Source organism: Chiloscyllium plagiosum, chromosome 17 (genome assembly GCF_004010195.1).
Source record: "Chiloscyllium plagiosum isolate BGI_BamShark_2017 chromosome 17, ASM401019v2, whole genome shotgun sequence".
NCBI lineage: Eukaryota > Metazoa > Chordata > Chondrichthyes > Orectolobiformes > Hemiscylliidae > Chiloscyllium > Chiloscyllium plagiosum.
The window spans coordinates 49262358-49280844 of record NC_057726.1 but is presented as its reverse complement, the minus strand read 5'-3'; the positions used below and the strand labels follow the sequence as shown (position 1 = coordinate 49280844).

General features: G+C 39.9%; 1 protein-coding gene across 4 annotated transcripts in view; it reads right to left on the bottom strand.

Moving 5' to 3' along the window:
• Positions 1 to 1003: 1003 nt before the first annotated feature.
• Positions 1004 to 18487, bottom strand: part of slc12a4 (solute carrier family 12 member 4) — a 165176-nt gene continuing 147692 nt past the window's right edge. For 2 of the 4 annotated variants that reach the window (XR_006314143.1, XR_006314144.1), the window contains exons 24-26: positions 15257 to 15306; positions 9212 to 9386; positions 1004 to 1214 (exon numbers count right to left, since the gene is read on the bottom strand). Coding sequence is in view for 2 of the 4 variants with exons in the window: in XM_043707017.1 (XP_043562952.1) it covers positions 15215 to 15306 (92 nt within the window). In the remaining 2 variants the exon portion in view is untranslated. Of the gene's footprint in view, positions 1215 to 9211; positions 9387 to 14231; positions 15307 to 18487 lie in introns of those variants that run through there. The other 2 variants (XM_043707018.1, XM_043707017.1) reach the window with 2 other exon arrangements.

Below are 18487 nucleotides of genomic sequence, written 5' to 3'. Positions count from 1 at the left end.
CAAATTGTTGTTTGCTAGAGATTATTATAAATCTTATCTCTTATAATCTTTCCAAAACCTTTCCTACAACAGAAGTAAGGCTCACTGGTCTATAATTACCTGGGTCATCTCTGCTGCCCTTCTTGAATAAGGACACATTTGCAATCCTCCAGTCCTCAGGTACTAAACCTGTAGACAATGATGACTCAAATATCAAAGCCAAAGGCTATGCTATCTCCTCCCTAGCTTCCCAGAGAATCCTCGGATAAATCCCATCCAGCCCAGGGGACTTGTCTACTTTCACTCCTTCTAGAATTGATAACACCTGTGCATAACTAACCTCGATCCTTTCTAGTCTAATAACTCATACGTCATTCTTCTCCTCTACAAATAGTCTCCTTTTCCTGAGTGAACACTGATGAGAAATGTTCATTTAGCACCTCTCCGATCTCTACAGGGTCCACACACAACTTCCCACTTCTGTCTTTGACTGGCCCTATTCCTACCCTAATCTTCCTCATATTCCTCATATTTATTCTGATACATTTGAGAAAACATGTATGGGTAACATAAACCTTATGGAAGCAAAGGGACTCAAAAAGTAATAATTACACAGATTTAAGGCATTGGTAATTTTGTTCTAATTAATATGCATTTCTGCTAGGATAGTTGATTCACAGTGTTGGCAATACTACCACTCTTACACACTCCTCCCATCTCGGGAAAAAAATAGTTACTTGATAGGTTTGGCCTTCAAATTGTGCATATTTGATCTGGCACAACAAATGACTAAATTTGTAATCTGATCTAAAAGCAAAATATTTTTGCTCCCACATCAAAAACTGGCTTGCAAGTTATTTGCACTGTTACATTCGAATGGGATTAAATGCTGTCTGATGAAAATGGTCAAATATACAGAATTCACCACTTATGGATGGGGTACTTTAAATACTGTCATCTTTATTTCACATCAAAATATGCATTTGGTTCAAATAATGCAGAAATATTATATGCCCTCTTTATCAATTGTATTGGATACAGAACTCTTTTGTTATGTAAACTGATTTCCACTTCTGTTTATCTGTATACATACATAATTGGACAGCTAATAAATCCCTCCGTTAACATTTTATGTTCCTTTTAAGGTATGTATCCATTACACTTGTAGTCAGGAATCTTCAGTCTCTCAGTCCTTATGAAAATATTTAGCTTTCATTTACAATTTCTCAGCAGCTCTGTCAAGAGAAACAAAATAAGATTTTTGAATCTAAATTGTCGAATTCACGTGATCTCATTTCTATGAAATTTGCAATGATGCCTGCCAAAACTCTTGCCTACAATTCTTATCATAGAAGGTTACCGAAAAGTAAACCTTTAAAAGGTCAGAAATGCAATAATGGTGGAAGGTAGTTTTATGTAAAAAACATAGTTGGTACAAGACACAAATTAGAAGTTACAACACTTGCAAGAAAAGAAATGAGCAAAAGTCACCCATTTTCTGAAATTCTTCTTTCTTCAATTTCAGTAAAAACAGATGTACCAAGATCTAAATTCATTTTCTTTTAATTCTTAACTTCAATTCTACCAATTCATTTTGCAAAATGTATTTTGGCAATAATGGGTACTTTGCTAAGTAGCTCTTGAAACAGTGTCACACATTTTCATATGATTAGAAAATTTAGACCTCTAGGTAAATTTGTGTCTAAAACAGGGAAGTAAAGGGTAAAGACATTTCTGTGTGATTCTGGTCAATCACAGAGCAATCTGGGCAGGGTAAGATAGGAAATTAGAAGCGGAGACTTTCTGCATAAGTACCATGGAGATGTTTATGTCAGGGCTTCCTTAACTCAGAATCCTTCTTTCCAGAGTGGTTTTGAGTGTTTTCAGTTCTCGTGGCGCCTTACAGGAATTCACCTGAATTCTCAGATTCGCAGACTGACATTGATAATTCTGAAAGTTAATCTCTGCAATGATTATGACAGACAAACTACTCTTGGGCTGACTGCCTGCCTATTGAATATGGCCAAGATACATTAAAACAAAATTCTCCAAACCCATCTCAATGGTACTGTGACACATTGGTTTAGATTTCCATTTGGAAACAGACAATCTTAAACTTTAAATTCCGCTTTTGATCTGAAAAATACGGAAATTCTTCAAAACCTCTTGGTTGTGAGTGGTTTTCAAACATTTTTTGACCTGCATAAATACATGAATAATTTAGCACCTCTAGTTTATACATTGACCTTGTACCTTCCTATGACATCTACCAGGTACATAAAAAAAAGCGTAGCAAAAGTGACTTTGGGACTCTTGAAAGACATGTGTTGAACTGAATACAGGAAACAGAAATAACAGGTAATTTACACCAATATTTTGCATCAGCCTTCATGGTGATGGACATTATACACGTCACAAAGATATCAGATGGGCAAGGTGCCAATAGGAGGAAAAATCTTCTAATGTTCTCTATCACTGTATACAAAGTTGACAAACTAGTGAAACTAAAGGCAAATTGTCAGAATGTGATGATTTGCATCCTAAAGTGTTAAAAGAAGTGGCTGCAGAGATATTGGAGACAAAAAAAAACTGTTACCCTTCTTCAGAACCTTCAGTCCTGAAGAAAGGTTAAACCCAAAATATTGACTTCTCCACCTCCTGATGCTGCTTGGATAGCAGAGGTATTGGAAGCATTGGCCAAAATGCTCTAGAACTCACTGGTTTCCAGTCAATTGGAAATCGAATAATGTGACACCTCTGTTCAAGAAGGGAGGCAGATAGGAAACTATAGATAAGTTAGCTCAACATCTGTCATTGGGAAAATGCTAGAGTGCATTACGCAGGAAGAAATAGAAGGATATTAAAAAAACTTAACATGATCAGAGTCAACATGATATCATGTTGGGGATATCATGTTTGAAGAATTTGCTAGAGTTCTTTGAGGATGTAACAAGAAGAGTTAATGAAGGAGAACTGGTAGCTGCTGTGTATTTGGATTTCCTGGAGGCATTCAATAAGGTTCCACTAAAGGGTGACTGCACAAGACAAGAGCTCCAAAGTCTTCGGAGTAACATATTAACATTTCAATGAGGATTGATTAACACAGAAAACAGTCAGAATTAACAAGTCTTTTTCAGGTTGAAAAGATGTAACTACTGCTGTGTGACAAAGATCAGTCCTGATGCCTCAATTATTTTCTATGTTAATGACTTGGAGAAAGGAGCCAGAGTATAATCGATCCAAATTTACTGACGCTACAAAAATAGGTGGGATGGGCATGTTGTGATGAGGACATAAGGAATTGGCAATAGAATATAAATAGGTTGAGTGAGTGGGCAAAAAACTTGGCAAATATAATGTGAGGTGATTCGCTTTGGTAAGATGGATCAAAAGACACAATCTTAATTAAATAGAGTCTCCAAAAGAAAGTATGCCAAAGAGGGACCTGGGTGCTCTCGTGCATGAAACACCAAATGTTAGCATGCAGGTGCAGTAAGTATGAAGAAGGGAAATTAGTTTTAGCCTTTATTGCTAGGGATTTGGGATTAAAAATAGGGAAGTCTGTTACAACTGTACAGGGTGCTGGTGAGGCCACATCTGGAGTACAGTACAATTTTGGTCTCTATTTAATAAGATATATTGACATCATAGGCTGTTCAAAAGAGATTCACTCAGCTAAGTCGTAGATGAAAGGATTGGTTCAGCAAGAACAGCCAAACAGACTACGCCTATATTCAATCATGTTTAGAAGACTGAAGGGTGATCTTACTGAAACCTAAGAGATTCTCATGGATCTTAACAGGATAGGTATAGACACAATGGATTCACAGGTAGGGAAATCTCAAATTATGGGACACTGGCAGCATTCCCAATAATTTTCTTTTTGGTTCTGGGTGTTTGGAATTGGAAGCCAAGGCCACAATTACATGATGGTGCTGATTGTCATGTGCAAAACCTTGGAGTGGAAGAATGGACAGATAACTGAATCTTACCCTTTTTTGACTAGGTCTGAGTGCATTGGAGTTTTTTGGAGGGATTTTCACTGTGAAGCCCACAGGCTTTAATTGCTGCATCTTAAAAATTGCATTGACTATCTACCCAGCCCCTATGGCATCTCTCATGTCAATTTCCTATCATATTGTCCCCATGCACCATTCCCAGAACAACTCAGAACTCAATGGACATCTGCTGAAAGACTGGAATCCCTTGTGCTGGTGCCTTTAAAGGCTCATTGTGCATCTCGACAAACATATCTGTTCTGTAACCACGCACCCCACCCCCAACAAGACTGGTCCAAACAGCAGAGCTGTACCTCCACAGCCCCATGGTCTGCTCCACCACAGCCCTCATTGAAATATGGACTTGCTGTCAGTCCACCTTCATCTTCTTAGATTCTCAGCAACCAACATCCCAACAGAGGCAGACCCCCATGACTCTCAGTGGAAATGATCTAAAATGGTAACAGAAGGAGTGAAAGAGTTTGAGATCTCGGAAGAGTCATTAATAGCATATCCTGCAGTTGAGGACTGAGCACACAACACCCACACAGTGAGAGATGCTGCATCCTGATAATGAAGGACATGTCCCCATCATCCATCCAAAGGCTTATCCTGTGCAGCAGCTTGGTGAAGGTGCTGCTGTGTCAGAGTCCTGTTATAAAGTCAAAAGCATGTATGTTCACTTTAAAATAGAAAGTGCTTTCTGAATACTGAAGTAAACAAAGGGCAGGCCCAGCTTTCCAAAGGGAACGGCTGGGAGATGGGCTGTTCCAAAATACATACACGTAACAATTGGCTGTTAAATGGATACGTGAGTTTTGGTTGCTGTTTTGACAACAATTCAAATTTAGCCAACTAGTTTAAATTGTGCTCAGGATACTAAAACCCAATAGAGTTTAAACTTGACAACATCAGATCAATGACAGGGTACCATGTTGGGAGCTATAAAACCAGGGCATGTTGAAAATGTGGTCAGAGCAATTGCTGTACAGCCAGAGACCTATCAGTCTAATATCTTGCTCTGACATAAATTAGAAGACACTCAATATCAAATAGGTTTATTTTCCTGTAAAGCATCCTCGCCATAAAAAAGACAGACAACAACCCAGGGAGGTTAGCAGACAAAAGATTGAAGACAGCAGAGAAGACAGAGACTCTGTGGACTTGAGATTAAGTTAATGTAATGTTTAATTAAGTTAATGTTATTGGAACAGCATGTTAATAGAATTGTATTCAGTTAGGGGAAAGTGTGTTCGGTTTGTTAATACATTTGTTTAGTGTTCACTATTAGAGTTAGGAAAATAAACTGTAATTTTTTTTTAAATAGTGGAAATTAGGAGTTCTCTGTTGCTCACTGACATTTTAACCAATTACGAGGTGAGGTGAGCTTTTCTGGGTGTTTGGTTTTAATTAACAGAGAGGTTCAACCCACACATCCTAACAATTACCACCCAATATAATCAAGAACAGAAAGTCTGCAGTGTTCTGACACCCTTTCCATTCCAGAACACATGGAATACTCAACACTCTCATTCAGTATTCAGTCATTTATTCAGTTCTGACCATTGTTATATTTATATAACAGATGAAGTGATGTTGTGTGGCTCACACAGGACCCTGGGAAGTAACGCGAGTCATGGTTCCACTTTGGTCTTTTGTAATATCACTGCTGCTCACTTCAACATTATTGAGATTCCAAGTTCAATTTTTGAGCTGCAATGGCAATGTAGCAAATGGCCCCTAAGCACCCTCACTCTACATGTGTGGCAAATAGGCAATTAAATTAATGCAACTTAATAGTAGCCGAGGTTTGTAAACGGCTGCTTCATTCATTTCACAGAATCCCCAGAATCATAGAATCCCTACAGTGTGGAAGCAGATCATTCAGCCTATCAAGTTCACATTAACCCTCTGAACAGCATCCCACCCAGACTACCCTATCCCTGTAACCCTGCATTTCCCATGGGAATCCACCTAGCCTACACATCCCTGGACAATTTAGCATGGCCAATTCACTTAACCTACATATCTTTGGGCTGACAGGGGAAACCGGAGCACTCAAAAGAAAGTCATGCAGACACAGGGAGAATGTGCAAACTCCACACAGACAGTCACCTGAGGCTGGAATTGACCCTGGGTCCCTGGCTTGTGAGGTAGTGTGCTAACCACTGAGCACCATGCTGCTGACATCTGTCGCTCCAGGTGTGATGGTGTCCAGCACAACCATTACAGTAAGCACCACAACAATTGCACAGTTTCGCCCTAAGAAATTACACTAAATCTACCTACCCTCACTATTCTCCCAGCCACTTTCTACCAACACTCCTAATCTAGAGAACAGAAAGTGCTTGCACAGACCACAGCTCCCACTGGACACTTAACACTGGGCCCCACTTGGTTGCCAGGTTCCTCTCCCTAAACTGTGTGTGAGCTGTGCCCACACTGGACAGGACCATGATCTCTGACCAACAAAAGACCCCTCTTAACTGAGGACTAGCTCCACCAGTTTCTGACATGGCCATTTGGTTCAATGAATGAGCAGTATGCTTGCTGAACTGGCAGCTGGCAAAGGTGCCGGAATGATGTCTTAGTGTGCTATCAAGATGCGTTTTTCCCACAGACTGATCCCTGCTGCCAAGCAGCACACCTACACAAAAAGTCACCTCAATATGGCAGTTCTGAAAGTCTTTTTCTCTGCTGAAGTGCCTACATGCTAACAGGCCTGATAAGGCATGGCTGCTGTGAACATGCAGGAAGGCAGTAATGGAGCAAGCGCTAAGGGAGCAAGCGGACAGCACCAACATGGAGCTTGGTCCACTCAGAATTGGAAGGTTGATCCGTATGTGCAAAGACTTTTTGCTGCAGCCTTTCAATGCTGGTTACTGGTACTTACTGCAACGCAAGTCTTTGCTTCCTAAGCAATGGGCTGGTATACTAAAGAGGTACCAGGAGGATCAGAGGATTGCAGATAGAGTCACAGTCATGCAGCATGGAAAAAGAGCCTTCGTCCAACTCATCCATGCTGCCCCGACATCTCAATCTGACCATGCACATTTGCCAGCGTTTGGCCCATATCCCTCTGAACCCTTCCACTTCATATACCCATCCCAGATGCCTTTTAAATGTTGTAATTGTACCAGCATCCACCATTTCCTCTGGCAGCTCATTCCATACATGCACCACCCTCTGTGTGAAAAAGTTGCCGGCTTGGGTCCCTTTTAAATCTTTTCACTCTCACCTTAAATCTGTGCCCTCTAGATTTGGATTCCCCCACCCTAGGAGAAAAGATCTTTGCTATTCACCTTATCCATTTTTGAATGTTATGTTAACTAGTTAACAGATTCAACTTTAAATGTTTGTACTACATCTCTATTCTTTAGTCTCCATGTGTTTATTTGCGTAAAAGAAGATTGATAACTGTATTTGCATGTTAGACAACAATCAAGTCAATGTATATTGGGGCAGCACATTAAATATTGCATAAAATGCCTTCCTATGGAATCTTCTCAAAAATTCTATGCAGTTTATTAATCTCCATTCTTTCTTTGTTGTTATTGGCAATGTATGTTGAATTTTGAATGATAACTTAAGCAAAATCCAGATTTCATGCGATTTCAGAAGCCCCTAAAATCAGTTTAAGAACTGAGATGATTTTTAATGTAGCGACTGATGGCAAATTTACAAATTTGCACATACTTACCTCCATATCATCTGGTGAAATTTTGAGGTGTTCACTAACATTGTTGCTGTTCAACATAGGCATTAACTTGACTGAGCTTTATGCTTTCATAAGTGAACTGCCTTTTTGGTTTCAAAACTGAATTTTAGAGAAAGGCATAACACAACATTAAAAGGAAATAACACCTGCAGCATTATGATTTCTTCGGATGAATAGCAAGATAGTATCTTACTTCCGTGGCGTGACAGGACAGCACAAAGCTGAACAGCACTCATGGTGGCATAATAGGAGGGGTTCAGAGTGAGGGAGAAAGTTACAAAGTCAGCGTTCACACACATGAGAAACATAATGCAGTGTGATAAACAAGACGGGCAGTCTGCACACTGCCATTTGCTAAATGTTTTGTCTGTACTAGACACCTGGCTTTAAGAGACAAAATCAGTGTTAAAATATATTCGTTTTTCTTTCTGAACACCTTGCATTTAGAAAAAGACAAAAAATGGGAGGGGTGGGGAATTGAAAATGGAAAGCATTGCAGAGCTTCCGAAAGAGCATGTCCAGAAGGATCAAGGACATAATCAATTTGGCTACGTCCAAGGAACAGAAAATGTGCAATTACTGAGGAACTGAAGTCTCTGAAAATATGGCTGCCAAATATGCTGGTGTCACAAAACTAGGTAGGAAATTAAGTTGTCAAGAGGATATAAAAAAAGGGTACAAATAGATATAGATAGGTTAAGTGAATGGACAAAGATCTGGCAATAGAGTATAATGTGGGAAAATGTAAAGTTTTCCATTTAAGAAGAATAAGAAAAAGCATATCATCTAAATAGTGATAGATTGCAGATCACAGAATGCACAGGGATCTGGGTATCCACATGCACGAATTACCAAAGGTTAATCTGCAGGAATAGCAAACAATTAAGAAATAAAAGAGATAATTTAGTACAAAGGGAACTGAAGACAAGAGTAGGTTATGCTTCAATTTTATAGGTCAGTAGTGAGACAGCATCTTAAGTACTGTGCGCAACACATTGTTAGAACCCTTGCTGACATTTCATTATCTTCACTTCATTCTTTTATCAATTTGAGTTTGGAGCTGTAAACTGGTAACAAAGCTAAAAATCAACTTTTGGACAGTGGGTAACAGCTTCTGTTAAACGGAACACAAACCAAACAAATTTTAGCTTGTTCACGAGGCATGCCTGCACATTAATTGTGGCTTGGTTCCTAACCAAGATTCTGCCGTTACCAGACAAAAGCACTATGCTAAACAGAAGGTGACTATTAGTGAGGCTAGTACCTGGGAATTGATTCTAGCAAGTCTGGAAAAGACCTCATGTTCAAACAAGTGACAGAAGTTGAATGTATCTTGGACCTCGTGGAGGAGAGGTCCCTCTGTCTGGGAGTAGTCACAGTTTGAATTGGGTTTTGGACTGTCATTTTCCACTGAAAACAATCTGGCTGTTAGTACTCCAGCATGGGGATTTGAAAGCTCCATGCCTGACCTCCCATGAGCCTCTTGGGAACTCAAAGAATAGATGAGTATTCGTACCTTTATCTGAGGGAGCTGTAAAAGTGATCTTGAACACCATCTTCAGAAAATCGACCAAGAAACCATCATTTATGCCTGTAGAACAACGGCTCAAGAAAACCACAAATTAGACGGCCAGTTGCATTTTTGTTTTATTTATCTCTTTGCTTGTCTTGTCTGTCTTTTCTGAATTGGGCTGAAAATGAAAGTTGCATGTTTATGGCATAGACCAATCATATTACTTTGTTGAATTTTGTTCTGCTAATGTTACAATACAGTTGATAAATTGCCAAAACTTTGGTTTAAGATACAAACCAATATCTGGAATTGATTATTTAGAGGATCTGGGATCGATTATTCAAATGTTTGTTTAGGAATGAAGGGGGTCAATTGTACATCTTTGAAGGTTTTCATTTTACTGTGCTGTGAATACAGAGATAGAAAGATTTGGTTTGGTTATCCGTTTCTGTGTCTTAATAATTAGAGTCAGTTCAGAGAGGGTTAATTAGACTAATAACTGGCATAGGCAAGTTGTTTTTACAAAGAAAGATTGAATAGACTTGGTTTGTATCTGTTGGAGTTTAAAAGGTTAGGAGGAATCTTTATGGAAATATAAAAAGATCCCAGAGCTTGACAGGCTACACGTGGAGAGGACATTTCCTTTTATGTAAGAATCTAGAACAAGGGACCACTGTAATCATCACATCATCCATTCAAAACAAAGTTGAGGCAATTGTTTTTTCCCCCAAGAGGATTGAGAGTTATTGGCATGCCCTTCCTGGAAAAAGGTGTTGAAACAGAGGTCTTGAACATTTTTAAGGCCAAGATAGATTGATTCTTGTTAGCATGAGAGGTGAAGAGTCATCAGTAGGCCGGAATGTGGATTTGAGGTTAAATATCAGATCAGCTTGCCCTGATGCTAATATTTGCGGATTAGAGGTGAGTATAGGCTGAAGCACATGGATTCTGCCCTGGGATACAGTTTCACCACACACATACAACACACACACACACACACAATCTGCTAGGTACCCACTCAGGTTTCCATGTCAACTTTTCTTGAGTCTAGCTTGTTTGATGAGATAGGAAGCTGAATATCAATGAGATGAATTGTGTTATCAATGTATTTAACAGGTAATAAACCCCTTAAGCTAGGAGGCATGCATTTAAGGTGAGAGGGTCAAAGTTCAAAGGAGATGTGAGAGGTAAGTTTTTTTGAGCATAGAGTGGTAAGAGTCTAGAATGTGCTTCTGGGGTGGTGCTGGTGGTAAAGGCAGATATGATTAGGGGCGATTATGGGACATTTGGGCAAACACATGAATTTAGGATATCTGGTCGACATGGATGAGTTAGACCAAAGGGCCTATTTCTTTGCTGTACATCTCTAAGACTCTACGAGTATGCAAGGAATAGAATGAAATGGATCAAAGACAGGCAGAAGGAATTAGCTTATGCTCAGCACAACATAGTGGGCCAAAGAGCCTGTTCCTGTGCTGTCCTGTTCTATGTTATATTTGGCAATTCATCGCTGCTTGGGAGGAACTTGCCATGGGACTTGTGAAAAATGTAAAGGATGAAGCGAGATTATCTTGATGTTGAGATAGGCCTCGTCGGACACTCTCATCCGATTCTACTAGACTTCTCATCCAATTCTGTCACACATCTCGCCATAGCCCAGGTCACTCTGACCTCTAGAAGATACCACGAACAAAGAGATGCTCACTTAAATCAAAGGTGCGAAGGAATTTCTTTTCAGAGGGTAGTGAACATCTGCAATTTTCTACCCTAATGTTGTGGTGGCTAAACGACTGCAAGTATTTCAAGCAGATTGACAGAGTTTCGAAATATTGAGGAATGATCTCCTCTGGTGGTGAGACAGGCTCGGTACTCAATGGCCATCTCCTGCACTTATTTACTATGCTATACAGGAGAGCTGGCTCCTCAAGAGATTCAGAGAGGTCACCCCAGTCCTAGATGTGAATATCTCTCACTACCATCCCAGGAATGCATTAGGACTTCCCATTTGATTTTGAACTCTAACGCTGTGATAAGCTTTCCCCATCAATTCCTTTCAGCATTTTTTTTAAATTCCAAATGAAAAGTAGTTTCATGTTTGCAATATTTTACAGGCCACTCATAATCACAAAACATTTCAAAGCTCTTCACAGCCTCCTTAGTATTTTTGAAATGGAGTCAGTATTTAATGGAAAACTTGCATGCAGTAAGCTTCCACATAATTAAATAAATGATCAGCGAATGCATTAGTAATGTCAGTTGATAGGTAAATGTTAACCAGGCAATACACTTTCTTAAAGTGTGCCATGGAACCGTTTATTCCCAGTTAAGAAACAGGGTGAACATCAGTGTAATATTTCATCTGAAAGATGTGTTTCATTTTGAAGCTTACATCACTAACTTCACTTAGCTGTCAACTGAGATTATGTGCTTAAAGTTGCAAAATGGGGTCTGTACTCACTATTTTATGACTCAGATGTAAAAATTTAGCAGGAATGCTACAAGTGTCATTCAAATCTTTGCAATAAGTAGGGTAATAACTGACTATATAGATTAACATTTGCTTTTTCACATTTTTCTGGTCTTTACTACTTTTGACATTCTGTATTGGCACAGAGAGTACAATAGGGAAGAATGTCTAACAGCTCTGATCCAGGATTCTAATGATGAGCATCATCTGCAAGCACAGAATTATTTCATTTAATAACTACTTAAGACATCTTCATACCACAGCAATAAATCTGTTCCTGAGAACGTTGCTATCCTTCCTGACCAGCAAAATGAAGCGGCCTGTTTGCAGGACTGGAGGGAAGGGGTGGGTGCTGCTGTGATCTACCTCACTCTGGGGATGCAGATGGGGTGTTAGGGGTTAGCTGCTGAAAGCAACATCCCTTCCCTTGTTTCTGACTCCCCCTCCCCCCGCCTGGTGGCCCTGGACTTTGGCATTGCTCTGTTGTCAGCAGGACATCCTTGTCCCAGGAAGTGAACCCAGCACTCAGGCCACTAGGTGATCCCTTACGTGGCTGGTATATACATGATCTAATGGTCTTTGCTGTTCATGGAAGTGAGAAAGTCCCACCCATTTTATGCAGGAAAAGCAGAAGGTTCTGTCCGTTGTTTCATAAAGGATGACTTTTCATCAGATATGAATTCTTACGAAAGGTCACCAGCACAGCAAGTTTTCTTTCCCCCCCACCCCTCTCATTGCTTTTTCTGTGTTTGTTTTGGGTTTCCTGCATGTTATTGGAAATCATGATCGATAAGTCAGGAATTTGGACCAGAAATAAAAATGACTCAGTATTTTTTTTTACTGTTATCAGACAAAAAGACTAAATTAATACAAATATAAACTAACAACCTTGAGATCAGACTGCAATCTCACAAAGGTTATTGCTAACTGTAGAAAGGTGCAGCACGAACCTGGGGATACTTATGCAAACAACACAGAAAGCTAGCACACAAGGGCAGCAGGTAATCAGGAACGTTAAAGGAGTTTGGGCCCTTATTTCAAGAGGGTTGGAGAGCAAGAGTAGGAAAGTCTTACTACAACTGTACAAGGTGGTGGTGAGACCATATCTAGAAAACAGTTAGCAGTTTAGGTCCCCTTATTTAAGGAAAGATATTATTCTGGTGTAGAGGGATTGTCTTATGAGCAAAGATTAAACAGGTTAGGACTCTACACAATGGAATTTAAAAGGAAGACCAGATGATCTAATTGAAACAGGATGCTTAAGGAGCTTGAAGGGGTAAATCTCCTCAATCCCCTCATGGGAGTCTCAGAATTAAGGGACGCAATTTAAGACTGAGATGAAGAATTTTTTTCTTTTAGAAGAATAAGCATCTTTGAATCCTCTGGCCACAGAGAGCTGTGAAGGTAGAGTTCTTGTGTATATTTAAGGTTGAGATAAATATTTGATCAGTAGGGAAATCAAGGGTTATAGGGAAAACAGCAGGGAAATGGACGTGAGGAGCCTCCGATCAGCCATAGTCCTAATGTTTGGCAGAGTAAGCTTGAGAGGCTGAATGGCCTACTCCTGTTCCTCTTTCTTATGGTCTAAGAAAGCAAGATAGAATAATGGAGCACTTAAGGTTGACTATATTTCAGATATGTTCAAAATTCTGCACTCAGCCATATATTAGGCTGTAATGCTTCGCTTTTCTAATACAGTTTGCATTAAAAGGACATCAATTATTAAACCCTATTCTGAGAATTCTGCAGAATATTTGTTCTTAGAAAACGCAAGGTGATTTGATTCTTGCCAAATCTAACTATTCTTCCATTTTAATCTCTTTAGTAAGAAATAGCTGGAAATAAAGATTACAGGGTCACACTGATCTTCATCTGGCATAGGTTTGTGAACATGCATACATACATCTAGCAGCTGGGGTGGTGGGATGGAAGGGAGGGAATTCTGGTCTCTATTCTTTACAGAATAATTAGATCCCCCTCTGCTTGGAATGGAGACATTCTCCCTCTCTCTCTCTCCACGTCTCAGTTGTAAGTTTATATTTTTATATTGGAGGGAAGGGGTTAGTGATGGTGGGTGGTTGCTATGGAGAAGAAACCAAGTAAGAAATAAAACTCAAGGCTTTACCGACAACTGCCGGTGAAAAAAATGTTGGATCAAAAAGATCGAAGATAATGATCAGTTTTCAATGATTAAAAATGAAAAAAAAAATTTCACATCCAAGTTTATATATAATCTAAGCTCCACTGACACACGGCTATCTTGTCTGAAGCATGTTTTAAACACCACTACTAGGTTATATTAGCAGATTTGCTGTGCCACTGCATATGTAAATTGCTGTGCTGCATTGATAAAATGAAGACAGACAATTACAGTTAGGGTTAATACATTACACTAATGTGTTCATTTTTCTGAATTTAGCTGCACTCAACCACCTTATTCAAGGTGATAAATTTATCATACAACTTGCAGATTTGAACATCGTTTGATACCAGAACACATGATCAATGCTTACCAAGCAACTTCCCTGATATCGAAACAAAGTTTGGTTTGAGAAACCTTGTACAGTGCTTTATTGAGAAAAATAACATTTTGTTTATGATAAACAAAAGCACATTATAGCAAATGAAAAGCTCCAAATAGAAGAATAATTTAACAGCTGACAATAGTTTTGCAAAAAATTTCAACTGAACAAATAGCAGCTCCTTTTCTTGTGCAATTACCAGCTTACCATAGTTGGGACCAGTTTCGGACACTGCATACGAGGCTACAGTACATTTATTTAGAAAGTGGTCCACCAACTAATGGTCCTAATTATTTTCAGTAATGCTACAAGAAAAGCCATATAGTGCTTTTTATTCTGGACAACATGAAAAAAATAAATACTAAAATAAATAGGGCTTTTTTGCCGAGTACACAATCACAACCCTTGGAAGATATGGCGAGACAGTTTAGATCTCACAATTTCATAATTAGTGTCTACTGTGAAAAACACTGTTAAAAGCTATCCATTAACAAACAGTTAAACTTGCCAAAATATCTTAAAATCCATATTCTGTAATACACCAAATGTAGTGCTGGAGCTATCACTCCAACTTGTGATTCTGCGAGTTGTGTCCTTATGTACAATTGTATACGGTTGCATTACCATCGAGCTGTTTTAGCAGCTAATTTCACTAAATGCATTGTCAACTGACCAAGAAAGCAGTGCAAAGCTCAATACTGACTTACCAAACAAGGATTCCAAGCTCAAAGTCCAAGCTTATTCCTGGCACAAACCTTCTTCTCGCAACACATATGTAACAACAGCCAGATTTTAAATTTTTGGATGCACTACAGATGTGCGCTGAACTTTCAAAGATAATTGCGTTTAATTGGAACAGCACTTATTGTACCAGCTGACAGTCTGAACTTGAAAAATGAGCCATGGGAATCTTTGTCTGAGAAACTGACCAACAAAAGGATTGTTTAATAGAGCACAGTGTACTGAATGTCTTCTGTGGTCAGGTTGCCACCACGTGTCTTCAGAAAGTAGTTACATTCAAGAATAAATAGTGATAACTTCACAACCACCACCTCGTACCAACAGTACTCTCTCCAGACCTTCTGTAAGTACCTCCAGAAATTCCATATCTTCAAACAATGTGTCAAGGATATCTGATAACAGTCCATTTGAAAACATTGTTCACATATTTTAGGTTTGTGCTATAACATAGTTGTAGTTGTCTATGAGTGCAAAAATGCCCAATTAAAAGGTTAGAAAGAAATATTAGCAATGTTCGAACCTGAAAGGATGATTAACTTTGATAATTATGAAAATAACTGGCCTATCTTGTGCTCAGCATACTACAGCAGGGAAGGCCAAACCATTTTCAATTGCTTTAATGACTGTCCCGGCATCATATATTGCTGGTTCGTTGGTCCAGGGGTGTGATTCTTGCTTCAGGTGAATGGCGCGAATGCGAGAGACCACATTTTCAAATCCCGGGTTAGTCATGGTGTTCTGCTTATGACGGCAGTAGGGCTCAGTGGTTAGCACTGCTACCTCACAGAGTCAGGGACCTGGGTTCAATTCCATTCTTTGTGGAGTTTGCACATTCTCCACCCCCTCCATGTGCATGAGTTTCCTCCAGGTGCTCTGGTTTCCTCCCACAGTCCAAGATGTGCAGTTTAGGTGGATTGGCCATGTTAAATTGCTTGTAGTATCGAAGGATATGCAGGCTAGGTTGGTTAGCCATTGGAAATGTGGAGTTACAGGATAGGGAAGGGGTGTTTGTCTGGGTGGGATGCTCTCCAGAGGTCAGTTTGGACTTGACGGGCTGAATGGCCTACATCTACACTTTAGGGATTCTATGAGGAAGAATTCAAACATGAGATTGCTGATGATAGCACAGAGTTAAATGCCACTTGCAATTTCTCGGATAATGAGGAAACTTGCTCAAAGACGGACGAGACCCAGATATATTAGTGTTTGGATAATAAGCCAAAGTAAAATTTTTGCCATACAAGTGCTAGGCATAACCATCTCTACAGTATAGTCTTGCAAATTACACTGAAATAAACAGTATTACCAACACAGAATCCCTCACCATCAACATGCTGGGGATGACCGGGTGGGTGTGGTGGGGCGGGAAGAAAAGGATCACAAACAACCAGAAGTTAAACTGCAAGAGCCACATAAACACTTTGGGTACAGTGGAGTAAGTCAGAGATGTGTATTCGGTATGACTTGCTTATCTGGGACTCCTGCACAGCTTGAGACAGGCACATGATGGCATACTCCCTATTTGCTTTGGTGAGTATATCACCCAAATGCCCAATCTCTATCATTCAGGCCAAAGAGGCAGCAGGTGCACAAGAGCACTGCCGCTTCTACTTCCCTGTTCAAGTCATCCACAATCCTGACTTGAAAATATATTATCTTTACTTTGACATCTTGAAGATTGAATCCTGAGATTGTGTGTACTTGCACTGTGCAGAGTACATTCAGGATATTTACCACAGAGACAGCAGTCTTTCAAGAAAACAGATCACCATCAAGGGTGGTACTGGAAGGGTAATAAAGCTCACACTCCATGAACTAGTCAAAAACGGGACCAGGGACCATGCACCAGAGCCTGACAAAGTGACTTATAGGAATGAAGAACCCTCGTGGCTTGAAAGACATTTTCGAAAAAGAAAGTTGGGAGAAATTTAAATAGATTTAAATAAATAGAAGAAAGTGTGTTTTGAACTTGAAAGTACTAGCAGGCCAGGCACCGATAGAGATCAGAGAGCCGAGGAGTGATTGGCATGTAAGATTTGGTGCTGGGTAGGTCACAGGCAGGAAATATTTGTATGAATTTAATTTGTATAGCATGAAAGAAGGGAGGTCAACAAAGAAAGAAACAGAATAATACTCGCGGGATGACATAAACTCTACATGAGAAGTTCAAGTGTGGATGAACTGAGGCAGATGAGAAGCTGAGTGTTATTGTAGAAGAGGTAGGAGGCATCTCTGTGTGGTGAACAGTTTAGGGGCTTTATTTAGCTTATGTTTAAATTGGATAGGAAGACTGCTGGTGGATCCAGCCCAATATATGGACTGAACCAGGGGCAAAGGAATAAAGCTTACTTTGGAGTCCAAAAGATGATAAGTTAAATCTTGGAACACCAAAGTTAAGCAAACTGGCCTCCATCTACGGTTGGATATTATGTAGGTGTCCAAATCACATGAGCATGTTGACAGAGGTAGGAGAAAGGTAAGGATTGGTTGTCAATATGCATGTGGATGCTGAATGCACATTTCCAGATGATGTTAGTTGACTAAAGAGAGACTTGGGATAATATGGAGGGATTACAGATCATGATCAAACTTTAATGATCAAATAAAACATAAGTTTGCCTATGATCAGTCCAGCTTTAGCAAGGAATGGAAACCAAATTGAATATTTTCAAGCACAAACCTACATGGAAAATAAAACATTCAAAAAGGAAATTGTCAGAAAACAGAGAAAGAGGAGGGGAGTAGGACTAATTAGAGTCATAGGGTCATAGAGGTGTACAGCATGGAAACAGACCCTTCTGTCCAACCCGTCCATGCCGACCAGATATCCCAACCCAATCTAGTCCCACCTGCCAGCACCCGGCCCAAATCCCTCCAAACCCTTCCTATTCATATACCCATCCAAATGCCTCTTAAATGTTGCAATTGTACCAGCCTCCACCAAATCCTCTGGCAGCTCATTCCATACACGTACCACACGCTGCATGAAAAAGTTGCCCCTTAGGATTCTTTTATATCTTTCCCCTCTCACCCTAAACCTTCTGGACTCCCTGACTGCAGGGAAAAGACTTTGTCTATTTATCCTATCCATGCCCCTCAATTTTGTAAATCTCTATAAGGTCACCCCTCAGCCTCCAACGATCCAGGGAAAACAGCCCCAGCCTGTTCAGCCTCTCCCTGTAGCTCAGATCCTCCAACCCTGGCAACATCCTTGTAAATCTTTTCTGAACTCTTTCAAGTTTCACAACATCTTTCCGATAAGAAGGAGACAGAATTGCATGCAATATTCCAACAGTGGCCTAACCAATGTCCTTTTACAGCCGCAATGTGACCTCCCAACTTCTGTACTCAATACTCTGACCAATAAAGGAAAGCATACCAAACGCCTTCTTCACTATCCTATCTACCTGCAATTCCACTTTCAAGGAGCTATGAACCTGCACTCCAAGGTCTCTTTGTTCAGCAACACTCCCTAGGACCTTACCATTATGTGTGTAAGTCCTGCTAAGATTTGCTTTCCCAAAATGCAGCACCTTGCATTTATCTGAC